Source organism: Meriones unguiculatus, chromosome 15, assembly GCF_030254825.1.
Source record: "Meriones unguiculatus strain TT.TT164.6M chromosome 15, Bangor_MerUng_6.1, whole genome shotgun sequence".
In the NCBI taxonomy this organism is placed as follows: Eukaryota; Metazoa; Chordata; class Mammalia; order Rodentia; family Muridae; genus Meriones; species Meriones unguiculatus.
Window position 1 is genome coordinate 50,334,950 of NC_083362.1, and position 16,947 is coordinate 50,351,896.

Here is a 16,947-nt window from a genome sequence, read left to right on the forward strand (position 1 = left end):
CTCAGAGACATGCAATGCTCGCGAAGGGCTCCAAGAGGCTTCAGAATGTTTCTGTGTCTCTTGTGCCTCCCTTCTCTAACCATTGGTATTAAGCAACAACCCCCTATTTCCCAAGAACTCCTGCTAGGGATTGCGGGAGTCCCCTCCTGCGTAGATGAGATTCTTGAAATGTCATCACCTACCTTTTCTGCCTTTGAAGGTTGCCCCTTCCCTCCGGGCCCACTGAGGCTGTTTACCTCCGACCAGGCTGAGGTGAGGGGGAGCCAGCTCTTCCCCTGCCTCGCCTCTCCTCTTGAGCATCTTGACAAAGCAGCAGCACACTCTGGTGGTGACCGAGCCAGAGGGAGAGTAGGCAGAAAGCACAGGGAAGGCAGAGGCTGCTGGTGCGCTCAACACAAAGCACCTTTGTACAAATATGGAGATCGGAGCCAGCAGATTCTCCGATACAGATTCTTCCATTGGGTGTATAATGAAATAATAAATCAAATTTGTGGTGTGTGTGGAATTAAATGTTTTATTGGGGGGGTCTTTAAAAATAAGCTGAAATGACCCTCTAGGGCCTGTTCTGGCCCAAAGCTGAAAGTGCCTCTTTGCACCTCTCCTAATTGTTGCCAGGCTTGCTGGTAGGTTGGTACCACAAAAACCACGATTGTCAGTTCCTGGAGCCCGGCTGCTGGCTGACTGTGCTGGGCTAGGAGACACCGAATAAAATGAAGGATTTATGAGATAAATGGGAGAGTTGAAGGAAGAGAGAAAGCTGGGCCAAGAAAGGGAGACAGGAAAAGGCAGGGAGGCTTCTTAAGTGTACACTCTTGCTTTCATAATCTCTGAAATGTAAGCAAAATATTTATGACCATTTTCTGGGCTTGTGTGTGTGTGTGTGTGTGTGTGTGTGTGTGTGTGTGTGTGTGTGTGTGTGAAGGACTGAAATAATCTCTTCCACTGAATGAGTAAATAGGTTAGTCTCCTGGACTGCCATAAAAGGTCTGTAAAATAGTTGTGATTCGCCACTGGGAGGGAGAGGAGGTGGGGTGGGGGAGAAGCTATGGGAGCATGTCTGAAGTTCTTTGGTGCTTCTCTCTCTTCCAGACCCACCCTGCGGAGGTCGGCTGAATTCCAAAGATGCTGGCTACATCACCTCCCCAGGGTACCCCCAAGACTATCCCTCTCACCAGAACTGTGAATGGGTTGTCTATGCCCCCGAACCCAACCAGAAGATCGTCCTCAACTTCAACCCTCACTTTGAAATCGAGAAGCATGACTGCAAGTAAGTACTGCCCAGCCGACTGACGCCACACACGTTAGGCTACCATTGTTGCGTTTTGTCCTCTTTATCACTGAAGGGCAATAGTGGGTCCCGGCCACAGAGGGACACATAAAAATGCCATTACCTTTTAAGAGAGGCAGAGCGGGAGTTGATTCCACAGTATTGTGAAGAACCTTCTAGAATGAGGTACAAAAGAAAACACTGGTGCCCTGTCTGCAGACATTGGCAGTGAAGAGGGTTTCCACGGGGACAGGTAGTGGGCTACAAAACCCCACTTCTTGACTCTGTGGTTTCCCTTCCCTTGGAGAGCACACTCCCCCCCATTTCAATGGCTGACTTATCAAGGAGTCCTACCAATATCCATAATAAAATGGTAGCTGGATCCTCAAATACAGCCAGCAGTGGGGATTGACTTACCGCTTTGCGAAGGGCTGCTTTCTGAGTAAGAAATACTGAGTCAATGAAGGAAGGTTTAAAACTCCAATTGATTCTTGATGTCTACACTGCACAGGTTACTATCTTTAAGACTCCAATTGATTCTTAATGTCTATGCTGCACAGGTTACTATCAGAGATGCAAGTATGGATTCGTTCTACAAACACAGTTCTAATTGCTTTACAGATAGTTAAACCACTCAGTCCTTGCGAGGGCCCTGAGAAGTCAGTGCCATCATGATCTTCATTTTGACACAAGAACACTAAAACACAGAGAGGTGAGATCAGTCATTGAAGGTGCCTCAGCTGATCTTACAACAGGACATCAGTTCAGCCATCTTGAAAATGCGGATAGTTAGACAACTGCTCCTTGAGATGCTGTGCTCAGGTGGCGAAGCAGGCAGGGGAGTCATGTCGATAAAAGGAGATGGCTGAGTAGTCTCTAGACCGCTTTCCTACATGCTTTCCCCATGAACCAAAAGTGAGAGTATCTATCTAGTTCAGAAAAGAATGTGTCAATGCTAGTTTTGGACTGAGTTCTGGCAAATGTTCAGTCTGAGTGTTCCTGTGACCAAGGTGTTGGGAGTCCTGAATAGCTAATAAGAGGACCGCTGATGGGACAGTTAGAAGAGAGCAGGTGACACTCCTGGCCTCCACTGTAGAACAGGCTTCAGTCCAGGCCAGCACTTCCTCTGAAGGAAACAAGACCCCTCTGTAACCAGCGCTAGACTCTGAGGCCTGGTGAACTGTAGTCATTATTACTCTCCCAGGACCACTTTGCACCTACGGAATGGTTTCCTTCTAACAGGAGGTAGTCTGTGCTGAAAACCAAAGAGTTTCCCGGACGGATGCCTCATGTGACCAAGAGCCACGGGATGGGGCATCTAATTCCAGGGTCAGTCTTGGCTGCCTGGATGACACAGCACATCAGTTCCCCTTTGTCTGTGTTACACAGACTCACTGGATGTGTTGACCCAACCTCCCAGGGTCTCACTTCCCCAACAGGGAACTGTACAAATAATTTGGCTTAGAACAGTTCTGTAAAAGGTTTTCTGGGTCCAGGAACCTTTGGCTAAGCTGCAGACGGTTGGCGTCAATGGAAGCAGAATGCACAGGGTGCTTAAGGATGAGCTCAGGGAAACGTGACTAAGCACCTCTCTGGATGGAGGGCCAAATTCAGTTCTGCTGATCCCAGCGAAATCTCGAGAGGAAATTGCTAAAGGGCCGTTTTATGGATATTCAGGATGACAGAGGAAAAGGGCCCAGCTTTTTAGAAGGTCGGATTCGGGTGGCAATGAGCAAAGCTCCAAATATACTGGGGAGACTAAAAGGCTAGAGAAGCCCAGCCCAGCTGCAGGACCCATCCCCCTGGGGTGGGGAGGACTTGGTGTGGAGCCTTGCAGAGGGGATGCAAACCTCACCCTTGCTGGAGTCTGGAGAGAGGAAACAGGCGAGTTACGGGATGTCACCCAGCTTCTCAGCCTTCCCAAGTAGCTTCCTGCTTGCCTCCACACTCCCCATCCATGCTGCTGGCTTCAACCTAAAAGGTCAGAGAGGTCAGAAAGAAAATCTTTTTGGGATCTATTTTCCCCGCTGCCAAATTGTCGACGAGGCTTCTCTGGTGTTGGTCTCATCACTTAGCCTGCCTCTCAGTTGCACCCACCCCAAAGCTGCTCTTCCACTCCTGTTCTTCGTCTCTCTCATTAATTTTTATATTTAGAAGGTCGTATCTGGTCTCTCAGCCTCTCGGTTGCGCTCATTTGCGTGCAGAATAAGGGGCTTGCCTCTCCTTACTTTCTTGGGAAAGGAACACTCCATCTCATTAAATTCTGGAAGTTTTTTTTTTCCTTACACTCTTTAAGACTCCTTCTCTTCCACGCTGCGTGAGTTCTTGGGTTTGTAGAGCATTTGCTATCAAAGGAAATCAGCCTCCTCTTTATATACATTTTGGGGACATGTTCAGTTGTTTGCCTTGAAGTTTATGAAGCAGATACCTCTCTCACCAGCAAACTGCCTCAGCTGCCCATCTGTGGGTGGGCAACAGCTCTTAGAAATGGGAAATGAAAAGGCAGCCTACGTGCCTGCCCAAGTTTTCTCTTCTGCTTTCTGCGCATAAAATTAACTCCAATAATTGCCCTCAGACCTAAGACCAGGACCCTGATAGGAAGGATGATTCTGGTCTGGTCTTTGCCTCTCTGTACCTTGAAGTCTCCATCCAAAGGTCAAGGCTGTTACGAAGCAAACCCAGACAGATCTTTTCCCGACCACTGCTTATTCATTTTGTTCCACTGAAGCTTGCTGTCTGCTCGGAAAAATTCACTCACAAGTGTCAGCCGTTCTGTGCCAGCGCAATCCAAAGCCACCCTTTCTGTGAGCTCTGCCTGTCTCCTCCCTTAGGCTATCCACAGGGAGCCAAACCCAAAGCACCAACCAGCATGCTGTCCTGGGGACCAGGCAGAAGCAAAGGCAGCTGTGGCATTGCCAGCTGCCTGTGTCGAGGGACAAAGAGACAGGACTCAGGGCTGTCTGGGCAAACAGAGAGAAGCCACTTCATCCCCCTGGGAGCAGAAGCTACCAGGAGGCCGCTGCCTCTACAGACAGAGAGAGGCCATTCGCTTGAGTCATCAGCCAGAGGGTTCAGTGTTATGGTTTGAGAAGCACACACACACAAGGCTGAGTATTTTTCCATTTCTAAAGTCAGAACTGTATGCATTTTTAAAAACACTCACCAACAGGCCTTCCTACACAACTTATTTACCAGTCTTCAAGGAGGTCTGGAGCTCAAGTACACACACACACACACACACACACACACACAACATTGGAGAGGCCTAACCGAAAGGGAACTAAAAATCAAGAGCTAGTTCCTTGAAAGAACAAGTACTTAACAGATGGGTCTCTTGAAATTATTTTGGGGAAGTTTGAAAGTCACTAGAAAGCCACGAAGTATATTTCTTAGGCCAACAACCTCCCAAGTAAGTCCACTCAGTAGATTCTGAGTAAAATTACCTCATCCATATTAAAGTAAACGTCGTTGAAGAACAGTGTTTTTTTTTGGGGGGGGGGGGGGCGTGGAGTTCCTTGGTAGAAATCCCGAACATTTTTAATCACATGCCACCTTTTTTCTAAGCAAGTCAGCTGAGGAGAATCATCTTTCATTCTCGATGATTCAGGAGGGTAATTTTAAACTTCACTTCTTCGTGAGCGATGGAGGCCAAGTAACATCCTCTTTGGGTCTGATTTGCACTTGAGGACATGCGTACTTGAATGCAGTACTGGCGGGGATCAGGAGAGGGCGCCAGATCCCCTGGAGGGAGCGTTAACAAGCAGTTGTGAGCTCTCTGATGTTGGTGCTATGAACTGAGCTTGTGTCATTAAGAGCAATACGCACTCTTAACCACTGAGCCACCTCTTCAGTCCACATTCTAGTTTCTGTTGAGCTTTGAAACTTCTAAGTCCTCCATTTACCCCATCCTCAAAACCACGATAACAAGGTTATGCCTCATTTATGCCATCACAATTAGTTAGCTAGCGTGTTAAACGCACTTGCCCTGTGTGGTGGGAAACTAGAGATTCTTTTCTCCTGGTACTCTTGCTATCAATTCTTGTTATGAGTATCCTTCCTCCTATAGCCTTTCTCTTCTGACTTACTTTTATTTATTTTTTTTATATGTGTCAGTTTTGCTGTAGAAGATCTTTGCTGTCTATGCCAAAGATTAGGTCCTGGGGTTCAAGAGTTCAACCCTGAGTCAGTCCAAATTTAAGGCCAGCATTTCTTATTTGCTTCATTCATCCAAGGCCACAGCAGAATAAGGCCTGCCTGAAGACTGACCCCCGACCCCGGCTGAGCATAACACAGCACCCATAGTTCTCGGCGCTCATTTAGATTCCTGTTTCTTCTGATCTCCCCAGTCCCCTACATTCTGGATATGGGCACGTGGCCTCTGGCCAAGAGTCCTAGTTAAACAAGATACTCTTGTGTTTACTTACCACAGAGGGGCCCTCTAAATCTTAGAAGATAGTGTCTGTCCCTCTCACAGTAGGTGACTCTATTTTAAAACAAGTAGCAGATTCCTGGGTTGATAAATTAACCATGATGCTAAACAGAGGACAGAAACCAGGCCTTAGTAATCTGGTCCTTCCATGTGCTCGGTAAACAGCCAGCATTCCCAGCAACCAGGCTCAGCCTTCCATCTGTATGAGCTCTCCAGAGTGCCCACAGACACACACTCACACACACACACACACACACACACACACAGCCCGCAGGAGCTGTCCCTCCTTCCCTGCCTGCCTTTCCCTGGGGCTTCTTGGTCAGTCTGCTGGTCTTCTATTAGCCTCTGCTCCAAGCCACCTTGATTTGACTGTTCCTGTGTGGTCACCTCGTGTTCTGAGTGGGTTAGTGCTCCAGACTACTACTCCATCTCTGCGCCGCAGCACCTAGCCCCGGAGGGAACTCTGTGGGTGAGCGCACATACTTAGCTTATCGATGTTTTGCCACTGATTATACCAAGGCATAGGTAAGTGTTGTATGGACTGTGTTGGAGGCAGGCAGGTCTGTTTTTCCCATTCTTGCTTCGGAGACCACGAAGGAATGACAAAGAAATGACAAAGAAATGATAGGATCTGGCCTACAAATGTCACTAATCACCCGGACTTGGGTCTTCCACCAACCCAATGAGCACAGGCCGCTCTCCTTGTGCCCAGGAGGCGCTCAGCTTGATGTGCCAAGCTTGATGGCCAGTTTTGGAAATACAGGGGTTCGTAAACCGTACCCTTTGACCTGATAGACCTCGGGGCTCTGTGTAGGAGGTGATGAGGTCAAACTGTCCCAGCTGGCACAGTACGTCTGAGGCTGGCAGTGGATTGGCTCTTTACTGTCTCTGTCTCAATTAAGAGTGACAGGAAAGCATCTGAAGTGGCTACCCTCCCACTGACAAATGAAGAATCATGGTCTCAGAGGGCTTCAGCAAGTGGCCTGAGGTCTTGCCCTCTGAAGGGACTGGGGAGGGATTTGAACCATGCTTTTCAGTCTACATTCTATACACTTATGCTGCCTGCCTTCCCCTCTCCCAAGCCGAGTGTTATGACCGGGGCATGATGGGAGCCTGTTATAGGAGTCCACAAGAACCACATCCATCCTAATCTGGAAGGCCCGGGGAGGCTTCCTGGGAGAGGCAAGGCCTATACTGACCCTAGCCCAGTCAGGCAGAGCAGTGTGTACACGGCTAGTGGTTCAGGCAGAGGGTGGCCCACTGACCCACCTGGAGAGAGAACTGTTGGCAGCTCTGGGAAGTACAGTCATAAACGTGGCTAGCCTCCGTTTCCTTCCCTGTGAGGGTTGCAAGGGGAGGAGCAAGAGACGGTTGCCCTTGTGACTTGTTGATACAAACCCTCTTCCTGGCAAAAGGCGCCTGCTGATGTTACCTACTTAACTCTATTTCCTGGCCAGGGGCTTCCACCACCTCCTGAGGAGAGGGACCCAGGGCAGGAAGCAGGAAAAGCTGAGATGATGGGTAGCCTGTAGGCCCCGCCCTCCCCACTGCTGTACCGCCTCTTCAGCCTGAGTCTCTGTGTCCAGATGTCCTTAGTGTGATGGGGAGTTTGGTTTCTTCTGGCAAAGTCCGGGTAGCAATCTGGATTAAGTCCTCATCTGCTTATCCCTACCCCGACTCTGAATCCCTTTTTCTCTTCTTTGAGTGAGAAATCAAATCACCCAACAGGAGGCGTGGCTTCAGCTGCCCTCCCCCCCAAGTCAAAACAGAACCAGTCTCTGTGGTGCAAGAGAATGCCATGTGCCGGCTGAGGGGGGACTCATGGGTTGATTACTCATGACACTGTGACAGATTTACTGCCTGCCCACCGCAGAAATATCCCCATTCTCCAAGGATCCAGTGAGCATTAGTAGTTCTCTGTATTGCAACAGGCCTCCTAATGACAGAAACAGGCCCACCTCTGGGAACGTGGTGCAATAATGGGACCAGGTCCCGTTATCCACAGCACGGCTACCAGCTGACCCATCCTCCACAACCTTGACCAAGGACTGCCTCTGCCCGGCAGCCTCAGCTCACCCAAGAAGTGGGAATCAACAGCCCGCAGACTGCTCCCTCCTCTCACCAAGGTTAAAGAGCAGTTGGGACAACAGTTATTTTTGGCTGTTTGTTTTTAAATATTCGATGTTGCAATCGCAGTGCTCTCTATGCAAGCGAGCTTCCCCGTGGCCGTCTCTCTTCACAATGCGTTTTATCTTCCGATTGAGAAAATCACCTGAGATTTTATCGCACACGATCCCCCTCGCTCTGCCTCTCAACCCTGGCACCTTCTTGAAACCTGGAGATCCCAGAGGGCCAGCACCTCGCCCCATGTAATTCCGTGTAATTCTCCCATCTAATTACACCGGCAAGCTGTCTTAAGAAATTCTGAGGGACTGGGAGACAGAGAAAGGTGTGGAGTGGATAAAGTAGAGAAGGGGAAGTGATACATCAAGACATTAGACTGTTCTACAGAGGGGTTTGCGTTTTCCTGTAGTCATGAGTCCTACAGAGAAAAAAACAGACTCTTCGTTGTCTGTTTTACTGGAGAGATTCAGACCTTGATGAGAGACACTCAAGAGATAACTTAATTCCATTTTTTTTCTATTTCTGCCTAGATAAATCATCATACACACACACAGTCCTTGTCTTGTCTTTTAGAAAAAAAAAAAAAAACCTTCATAATCGCCCTTCATTATGAGACCTTTTGGCTCACAACCCAGTTGATTGCAGAATAGGCGGCTGTATTCAATTTACATAATCAAAAAAAATTTTTCCTAGAAGGAAAATCTCTGAAAAAAAAAAAAAGTTAGCTGGGTCAAAATTAAATTTTAAGAAACTTAAGAAAAGGAAGAGAGAAATAGAGCCAGATTTGGCTTGGGTTGAAGTGTACCATGTCTTTCGTGGCTCTATAGTTGAGCATCGTGGCAGTTATGTGAAGTTCTCAGCTCAGCCGTGTGTTTGCGGGGGAAGATTATCAGTTAGACCATAGCAAACATTCGTGGCCTTCTCACAGGCATCAAAGGTATTGTCTACATTACCTCCTATAGCAAGCTGTGGGCTCAGGGCCAATGCTATTCCCACTAACCAGAAGGAAATACCGAGGCCTTGCACGAGCACCCGCACGGCAGGAGGGCTGGGTTGGAAGGCAGATGGTGCTCAGCTGCCTCTATCTGTCCTGTCAGTGTGCTGAGAGCAATACCTGCAGCAACTCCAGCACCCAGGAGTGTGGGGCTCCTGTTCCTTTAGATAACCCCAAGGCCTGGCCTTTCCTCTTTCTATAGCCTTGTTTTCCTCTTCCTGCCACTTGGGCACTTGTGGATGCCAGCAAGGAAAGAGATGGATGTTTTCTGTCTTAAAGGACAAGCTGGAGGCCTGACTCAGTCAGCAGTCTCCATCTGCCCCCTCATCATCTGTCTCCTACTCCCCTGGACTCCTGCACACACATGCTCACACACACGCACACACACACCACACCACACACCATACATACACACATACACATACCACACACACACAGGCACACACCACACACACATACACACATACACCAAGTACACATATAACTACCACACACACATTGGCACACACCACACAACGATACCATAAACACCACACACATCACACAGACATACACACAACACACACCACAACACACATACCACACACGCCACCCTCTTTGGGTCCTCACAGCTACCAGCTTTTCTCTCCATCTGGAATCTGGAGATGTGAAGGCCGGTAATGGAGTGTCAGCGGAAGTAATTGATTCCTCACACGCAGAGAATGCTCCTGCCTTTAGTGTCAATGGAGCTGAACCAGATTCTGGGCCGGTGAGCGAGACATGTAAACAGTTCATGGCTGAGCTGTCAGGGCCAAGCCAGACCCGGTGGAGAGTGAGTGAGAGGGAGAGCTGGGGAACAAATAATTGTTTTATTGGAAAAGAAAGCAGTAAATAATATTTCAGCGCAGGAATTGGCTGTTTGAGGGAGATGCAGACAGCTGTAGGAGCAGAAAGAAGCATGGCACAAGTCTGAGTGGAGGAGTTTTTCTTTGTCTCAAGGTAGGAGGCTTCCTTGCCCCACACCCCCCTTCTCCCATTATCATCATTAAAATAATTACCGTAACAATTACAGTTGATGAGGCCTCAAGGTTTATGGAGCACCTTTCATCTGAAAGTTCAAAGTGATTTATCTCTGTGTCATCCTGAGAACTGTAGGAGGGTAAGAAACTATTATTATTATTATTATTATTATTATTATTATTATTATTATTACTACTACTATTATTAATTTGGGGATCTCTTCAGGAAACTGAGGTCCTGCCAGATATAAGACCCCATCCAACCTCAGGCCAGGCTGCTGGGGTAAAGGCTGGGGGTCTTCACCACCGTACCCTTCCCAAAAGGCCTCTTTTCCATGCGTGACTCTCACAGTCCATCTCTAAGCACTAACATCTTCTCCATGCTATGGGGTTCCCGCTGGCCACTACAATACAGTGGCCAGCCAGCCAGCCAACAGCTTCCAGGTAAAGAAAAGTTCTTTAAGTCTGACTGGCACTGCTTCCTTCTAGCTTGGAGTCTTCCTGCCACCTGCTTCTCCTCTTATAGAAGCTTGTGCGCTTTCTAGACATTTCTTCATGGTCCAGTGAGACTCAGCCTAACAGCATCCCATATTCCTGAGTGCTACTACTTCCACGCCCAGCCAACCCTGCATTTTATCACACGCATTTCCACCATCCAGCAAGACCAGGGCTGCGACATGCATTGCTGACCCGGTGTTCCGGGATGCATGCCTGGGCCCAGCGTGCAAGTGGCACTCTGAGAGGAGAAACAGTTCCAGCTGACTGGCCACCGAGGGCTACATTCAGAATCTCCACCCTGGCGTGGCTACAGCCCCTTCCTGCTTGGACATTAGTGTGTGCCTGTCATTTCCACACCCAGGTGCTTTCCACACAGTAGTGACAAGTTTGCCCCTTGAGCCAGGGAGGGCTCTGAGCTCTCAGTAACCTGAAACCCAAGAGAACAGGGTCCAAAATCAGACTGTCACACCTGCCACCTGCTCCCAAACTGCCCTTGCCCCGGAATTCTTCACAGCACAGCTTTCAGACAAGCCTTGTGTCCTCCAAGTGTTGTCACAGAGGCAAGGGGGATGGATATTAAAGTGCCTGGGAACCTATCCCCAGAAGACTCAAATGAACTTTGACACGGTGATTGGTTCCCTGGTGCCTAGCGCACTTGTTCCCAGCGGGCTTCCATTTTTTTGGACAGATGGGGAGGCTGTGATTTCTCTCTTACAATTGGCTCCTCCGGGAGGCAGAGTTAGTCCTTACCCAGAGGGAGCTGTTCTCTCAGCCAAGTGGAGGGATGCTACTGGCACACCAGGGCCCCAGGATGACGTGCTCTGATTTCTGATTTCTCCTCAACCACGACCAGTTGCCTTATGCCCCTAGTTGGTCCCAAGAGGTGAAGAGGCATGAGCTCCGCGCCCATTTATGAGGTGAGGCAAAGCAAGGCAGGAGCGCATGACAGGCCTCAGGCAGCATGGGACAGTTGAGCAAGTCTTGGCTCTGTCAGATTTCACTTACAACATCAGAGTTTGGGTTGCTGCTGCTGCCTCTGAGAAGGAAGAAGTAGACATAAACTATGGGCCCTTAGCTCTCATCGTCACTACAAAATGAGAGTGAGAGGCTCTTGAGGTCAAGTCCAGAAGATGAGAGTTCTATAGTCACAGAACAGACTAAAGGAAGCTGTGATGAGAGCCAGCCCCAAGCCTTCAACTTCACCAGTTGCCTAAAAATCAGCCTCTGGAGTGCCCTCTGGTGCAGAAGTCCTTCAGACCCATCGAGGTGTGGCTACGTGGCCTCAGGAATGCACCTTGCTGGGAAGCCGGGGCAGTGCGGAAAGCAGTGTACACCTACAGGGTCAGGGCAGAAGGGCCAGAGGCTTTGTTGTCTGCCCCTCATTTTCTGAAAGTTATCCACAGCAAGACTTATCAGACACTGTGTCTGGAGCAGCCTCCTTCCTCACGTTGAGAGTGTTTCTTGGCAGCCTGCGACCCGAGGAACAATGAGATCCCGGGGCCCTCTACATCATCTCGGGGCTTCTGCGGAAAAACAAGCAGCAATTATAAATAGATGGTATTTGCAGTTTCCACTTTCTTGCCTGCAAGGTTTTTTAGAATAATTCCTACAGTTTGTTTTGGGCTATCCTCTGTGCATACTTCCTTTGCTGGGTGGTCAGATTTCCTCCCTTCTAATGAGCGTGGTGACCCTGGCTGGGAGGGGAATGCAAACGAAAAGCTGCAAACATCAGAGATTTGTGGTTTGAAGAAATGAAGGAAGAAAATGCAACTGCAAACAGCTGCTGCAGAGAAGGCACTGGGCCCTAGCGCCAACACACAAACAATCCTGGAGTGCTGGAACTGTTGAGGTTTTAGAGGTCGGTGAATAATGATAATAGAAGCAGTGGTGACAACATCCACTCATTGAAAACTGACTGTGTGTGTGTGAGTGTGTGTGTGTGTGTGTGTGTGTGTGTGTGTGTGTGTGTGTGTGTCGGCCAGTATGCTGAACTAATGCTGTGCCTCAGTTCAACGGGATGACAAGAGGGTGAGTGCCTCACTGCTCAAGACACAGCAAATAAGGACTGGAGGTATGAATCAGCGGTAGCGGTGTTCCAGGGTACAGGGCCTGGGTTCAAACCCAGCTCCATTTAAAGATGAGAGATGATAGATAGATAGATAGATAGATAGATAGATAGATAGATAGATAGATAGATAGATAGATAGACAGACAATACACAGAATACACAAAAGCCCTGGGTTCACTTCCCAGTAATACGTAAGCTGGACATGGTGGAATTCTCCTATAATCCCATACTTAGGAGAGAGAAGCAAGCAAATCAGGGGTTCAAGGCCATCCCCCACTACCCAGGGAATTCAGCCTGAGATATATGAGATCTTGTTTAAAAAACGAGCAAACAAAAGCCAGCAAAAGGAAGATAAGTGGCCTTGAACCCATCCCTGGCAGCCTGGGCCCAGATCCCAGGCTCTGAACTTCAAGACCGAAATAAATCTCAAAAACTCAAGTACATGGATTTGTGCAAGAGGTAGATTTTTTGTGGAAATCCACCCCCAAGGTTGGCAGCGCTGGGACTGTAGCTTAAGCTGTAGCTATGGTTTTTCACGTTATCTTCTCTGTCTCCAGGATGCTCTGTGTGTGTGGGAGTGTCTGTGCAAGTGTGTGTATGTCCATACATACATGCATACAGCTCACCTCTCATCCAGACTCACCACCATTTTTAGTTAGCGTGGTGGCTATAATAAAAATAGCCTGCCTCTCTCAGGCATCTGTCACCGCGATGGGCCTGAGTGTGCCTTCCAGGCCCTTCTAACAGGGTCTAAGGGTGGGGCTGCTGTTGTTTCCATTCTATAGGCAAGGAAATGAGACTTGGGAGAGGGTGGGTTATCTTATCTGTGGTTTCACTGGTAGCTAATGCCTCGGGCTAACTGGCCCTATCCACACATTGTACTTCCTTCCCAGAGTGCCTTGCACCCTCCTGGACATGGATCTGTGTCATAGTAATTTCGGATGGGTTTTGTCACAGGGCCCTTCCCTAGAAAGATATGTGCGCATGGGAAGATACAAAACTTCCAAGTGTGACTACACTGAATCTCCTACGTGGACCATACTTGAAATTTGTGGACTTAAGAACATGAGGCTGATGCTTGAAGCTTTTATAAATACCCTGGATCCTATTTTCTCCCTCGACGGGCCATATGCTCACATTCGGGCATACACACACTTATAAAAATACTGCACTTACAGAAATTAATATGTCACCCCATCTGAACACATGAGCTGCCTTTCCACTGGGCAAATCTTGAAGCCATGCGTTCCGAATCTGCTCACGGATCCCACTGGTGATCTGTCTATTAATTTTTGGCACGTCCTGCGGGCTTTGTTTAATCAGGACGAGTGAGTAAAAAGAGCAGGGGGTTCTGGGAAGTGGCTTCATACTTCTGCCCATTTTCTGAGAACGGGAGGTTTCTTTCCTCCTGGCCCTGCTCATGCTTTTGTGCTGTGGCAATTCGGTGTTTCCAGAGAGTGAAGAAAAGGGAAGGAGGTGAGGCCTTTGTGGTCAGGGTGAGGTCACCTGAGTTCAAATCCCACCTCTGACCTTTCCTCGTTGTCATCTTGTGTTTTGTTAACCTGAGTCTCCATCTGCGCTTCTACGAATGAGTGGTAATCATGACCAGCCCAGAATGTATTAAGTTAGGATTAAATAAAATAATATCTAAGCTGTAGGGCTCTGGCCCCATAGTAAGTTCTCAATAAAATACGGTCACTTTCCATTGATTTACTCATGAAATGGGTGACAACAATGGAAGTTAGAAATTCAGGGAAGTGAAATGGACTTCTTTAAAAAGAGCTGGTCTGAGAGCAAGAAAATTTCTCCGTAAAGGCTGGAACCAAGAAGCAGGTGTCCTGGCTCTAGGCCTGTGTTGGCCAGAGACTTCAACACTGTGCAGACCCACCCTGCAGCCTCAGTGGGCCTCAGGCGGCCTCTTTGTTGGTAGTTTTTGGGAGCTGCAAGCGACTATGATGGCATTTCCTCTGATTTCTCCCTGCAGGTTTTAATGTAAGGATTAATAAGACAGTGTTTGTAGCTGTCTTTGAGCTTCCTGGAAGAAAGGCACTCCGGGAGGTGGTAAATTCCCTGGCCTGGATAATCCACTCATGAAATATGGAACTATGAAAGTGTGAGAAAAATCTCCAATCACTTTGACAGCATTTTAATTATAGTTGATTTGTTTGCCGCTAATAGTGAAAATGCTGTCAGCAGGATTTGAGATGTTTCTTCCCCACGAAATGTTATATTTCATGTCTTTGTGTCGCAAAGCAGCATTTAGGATTTTCACATACAACCAGAATAGCTCGGTGGATGTGTTGGGGCGCAAAGGCAGAAGGTACATCAGGAACCAACCCATGGCGCCAGTAGCAAAGCATCATTCTAACTAACATACAGCACCAACCGCCAGCCCCTTCTTCATCTCTTCCCTCGATACACAGTGATCCCTGTCTGTGCCGAGGACCCAAAAATATCCCAAATCTACCAGTAAAGGCCCAAGTCTGCCCTCATGCTGCTTTCTCCCTAGTACGAGAGACAGAGCTAAACAAATAGACAGGTACACAGGCTAACCCTTTCTGGAAGGGGGTAAACAGACGGGTATGCCACCCGAAAGAGAAAGTCACGGGAGCCCTTGGGGGTGACATCTGCCCTTAGACCTCCAAGATGGGAACTGACCGTGGACAGAGCTAGTGAGTATGAGAGGCACAAGAAAGAAAAGGGGCAAGGGCCCAGGGGTTGAGAAAGCTCCCAGTCTGTGTCACAAACCTCTGTGAGGCAAACAGCATGAAGGGAGGCCAGCGCCTTCCTGCCAAAGAGTCTGGTTTCCTTGGGTGCAGGCATTCCTATGTTTAGGTCTTGAGGTTGGGTATGACATCCTTTTAGGACCTCAGGATTGTGCCTTTGGTATAACCCCCCACCACCACTGCCACACACACACACACACACACACACAGAAAGGAAGACAGGGCCCAGGCTAACCTTAAACTGCCTTAGCCAGAGGAGTCTTGAACACATTTCAGTAGTAGCTAGCCTACTGGGAGAGTGAGATCTGGACACTAGAGAGCCTCCTTTCATGTATGCCAAGTGATGGAAGGGAGAGCTGATGCCACTGTTGTTTCAGCCCTTTCTCTGTCTCTCTGTCACCCTGTCTCTGTTTCTCTCTGTTTCTCACTGTTTCTCTCTATCTATCTATCTATCTATCTATCTATCTATCTATCTATCTATCTATCTATCTATCTCCATCTCCCTCTTGGACTCATCAAATTAATTCCACTGTCTAGGTACTGATACCACATACCCTCCCCCCCACCCAATGTGGAGGCAAGAAATGAAGACTTTGAAGCCGAAAGAGAAAGTAGAGGAAGCATTGTCTAGACAAACGCTGCCCGTGCCGATGTCACGGGCTCTGCAATGACAGTGAAGACAGTACTCAGGGGACCCTTTAAAGAGAAAAACAAGAATGAGGTAGAGATGGCTACTTTGGCTCTAGGGAAAAAATAAATAACTAAAATAATAAGAGGTAGTGTTAAAGCTTCGAAAGGAATTTTTTCATTTGAGAGAGATTATGAATAATGAAATGCAAACACTGTAGTTAATATGTCTGTTAGCTGCTTCATGTTGGCTTCTGGGAGGCAGTACTAGGCTGGGAGAGAGGGCAGCTTTCAAGTTATTCTGTTTCACTGTCCTTGGGGTGAAGCTCAAGTCTGCACCCCAGATTTCTTGATCAAACAAACACTGGAGACTCAAGGCTGCACGCAAAGCCTGTATTTATTCCAGAGCCACAGACTTCCCGAGCCTCCTTCCTGAGCCCTTCGCAAATGAACCTGACAACACTGAAATTTCTAAGGAGATTTACTCCAGCTGCAGCAAATCCCTAATAATAAAAAGTTTCCCCAAATGACTCTGTCACACGGGAGGTGAACGGGACGCTCTGTATGAAGTCAGCGTGTCACTTGGCGAGTGCCCTTTTTACCAAAAGCCCTTCCAGAAGGCCACACGTTAAGTGGGACTGTCCGCAAGGGGCAGGCAGGACCCCAGGGGGAGAGGAAACTTGCCTGCCCACTTGTAACTCGTGGTCGTGGTCTCATCTCCCTGAAGCACTCTGAGAGAAAAATCTAGTTTTCCTAAAAGTTCAAGGAAGGCCTGGTTATTTCTTCACTAAGAGATTCATGGTGTGTGTGTGTGGGGGGGGGAGTCCCCTTAACTAGCAAGCACGGAGAGATAATGTGTTACTCCGTGGTTTAGAGGAACCTTTGTTCAGTTGCATTGCCTTCACTGTAGGTGTGGGTAGATAAAGTAAACATGGGTTTGTTGCAAAAAAACAACAACAACAAAAACAGCCTGGGGGGAGGTCTAGTCACTGAGTAAATTGAGGCAAACCCTCAGCAATGGCATTTCTTGGTAGCCCTGCCCCCTGGCTGATTCTGTAGATCGATCTCGTCTAAATGACTCCAAGGGTAAGTAGGCAACCTGACTAAACCAGCCTGCTTCTGAGGACTAGCCAGTAGGTGGCAAGGCCTCTGTCCTTGGTCTTAAAAACAAAATAAAGCAAAATACAAACAAACAAAAACTCCATAAAGCCACATT

At 48.2% G+C, this 16,947-nt stretch overlaps 1 protein-coding gene across 7 annotated transcripts in view; it reads left to right on the forward strand.

Annotated features, from left to right (window-relative positions):
• Nrp2 (neuropilin 2) overlaps positions 1-16,947 on the forward strand; it is a 114,757-nt gene that overhangs the window by 14,757 nt on the left and 83,053 nt on the right. For all 7 annotated transcript variants that reach the window (XM_060368468.1, XM_021656123.2, XM_021656124.2 and 4 more), the window contains exon 2: positions 1,090-1,267. In XM_060368468.1, coding sequence (XP_060224451.1) covers positions 1,090-1,267 — 178 coding nt within the window. The remainder of the gene's footprint in view (positions 1-1,089; positions 1,268-16,947) is intronic.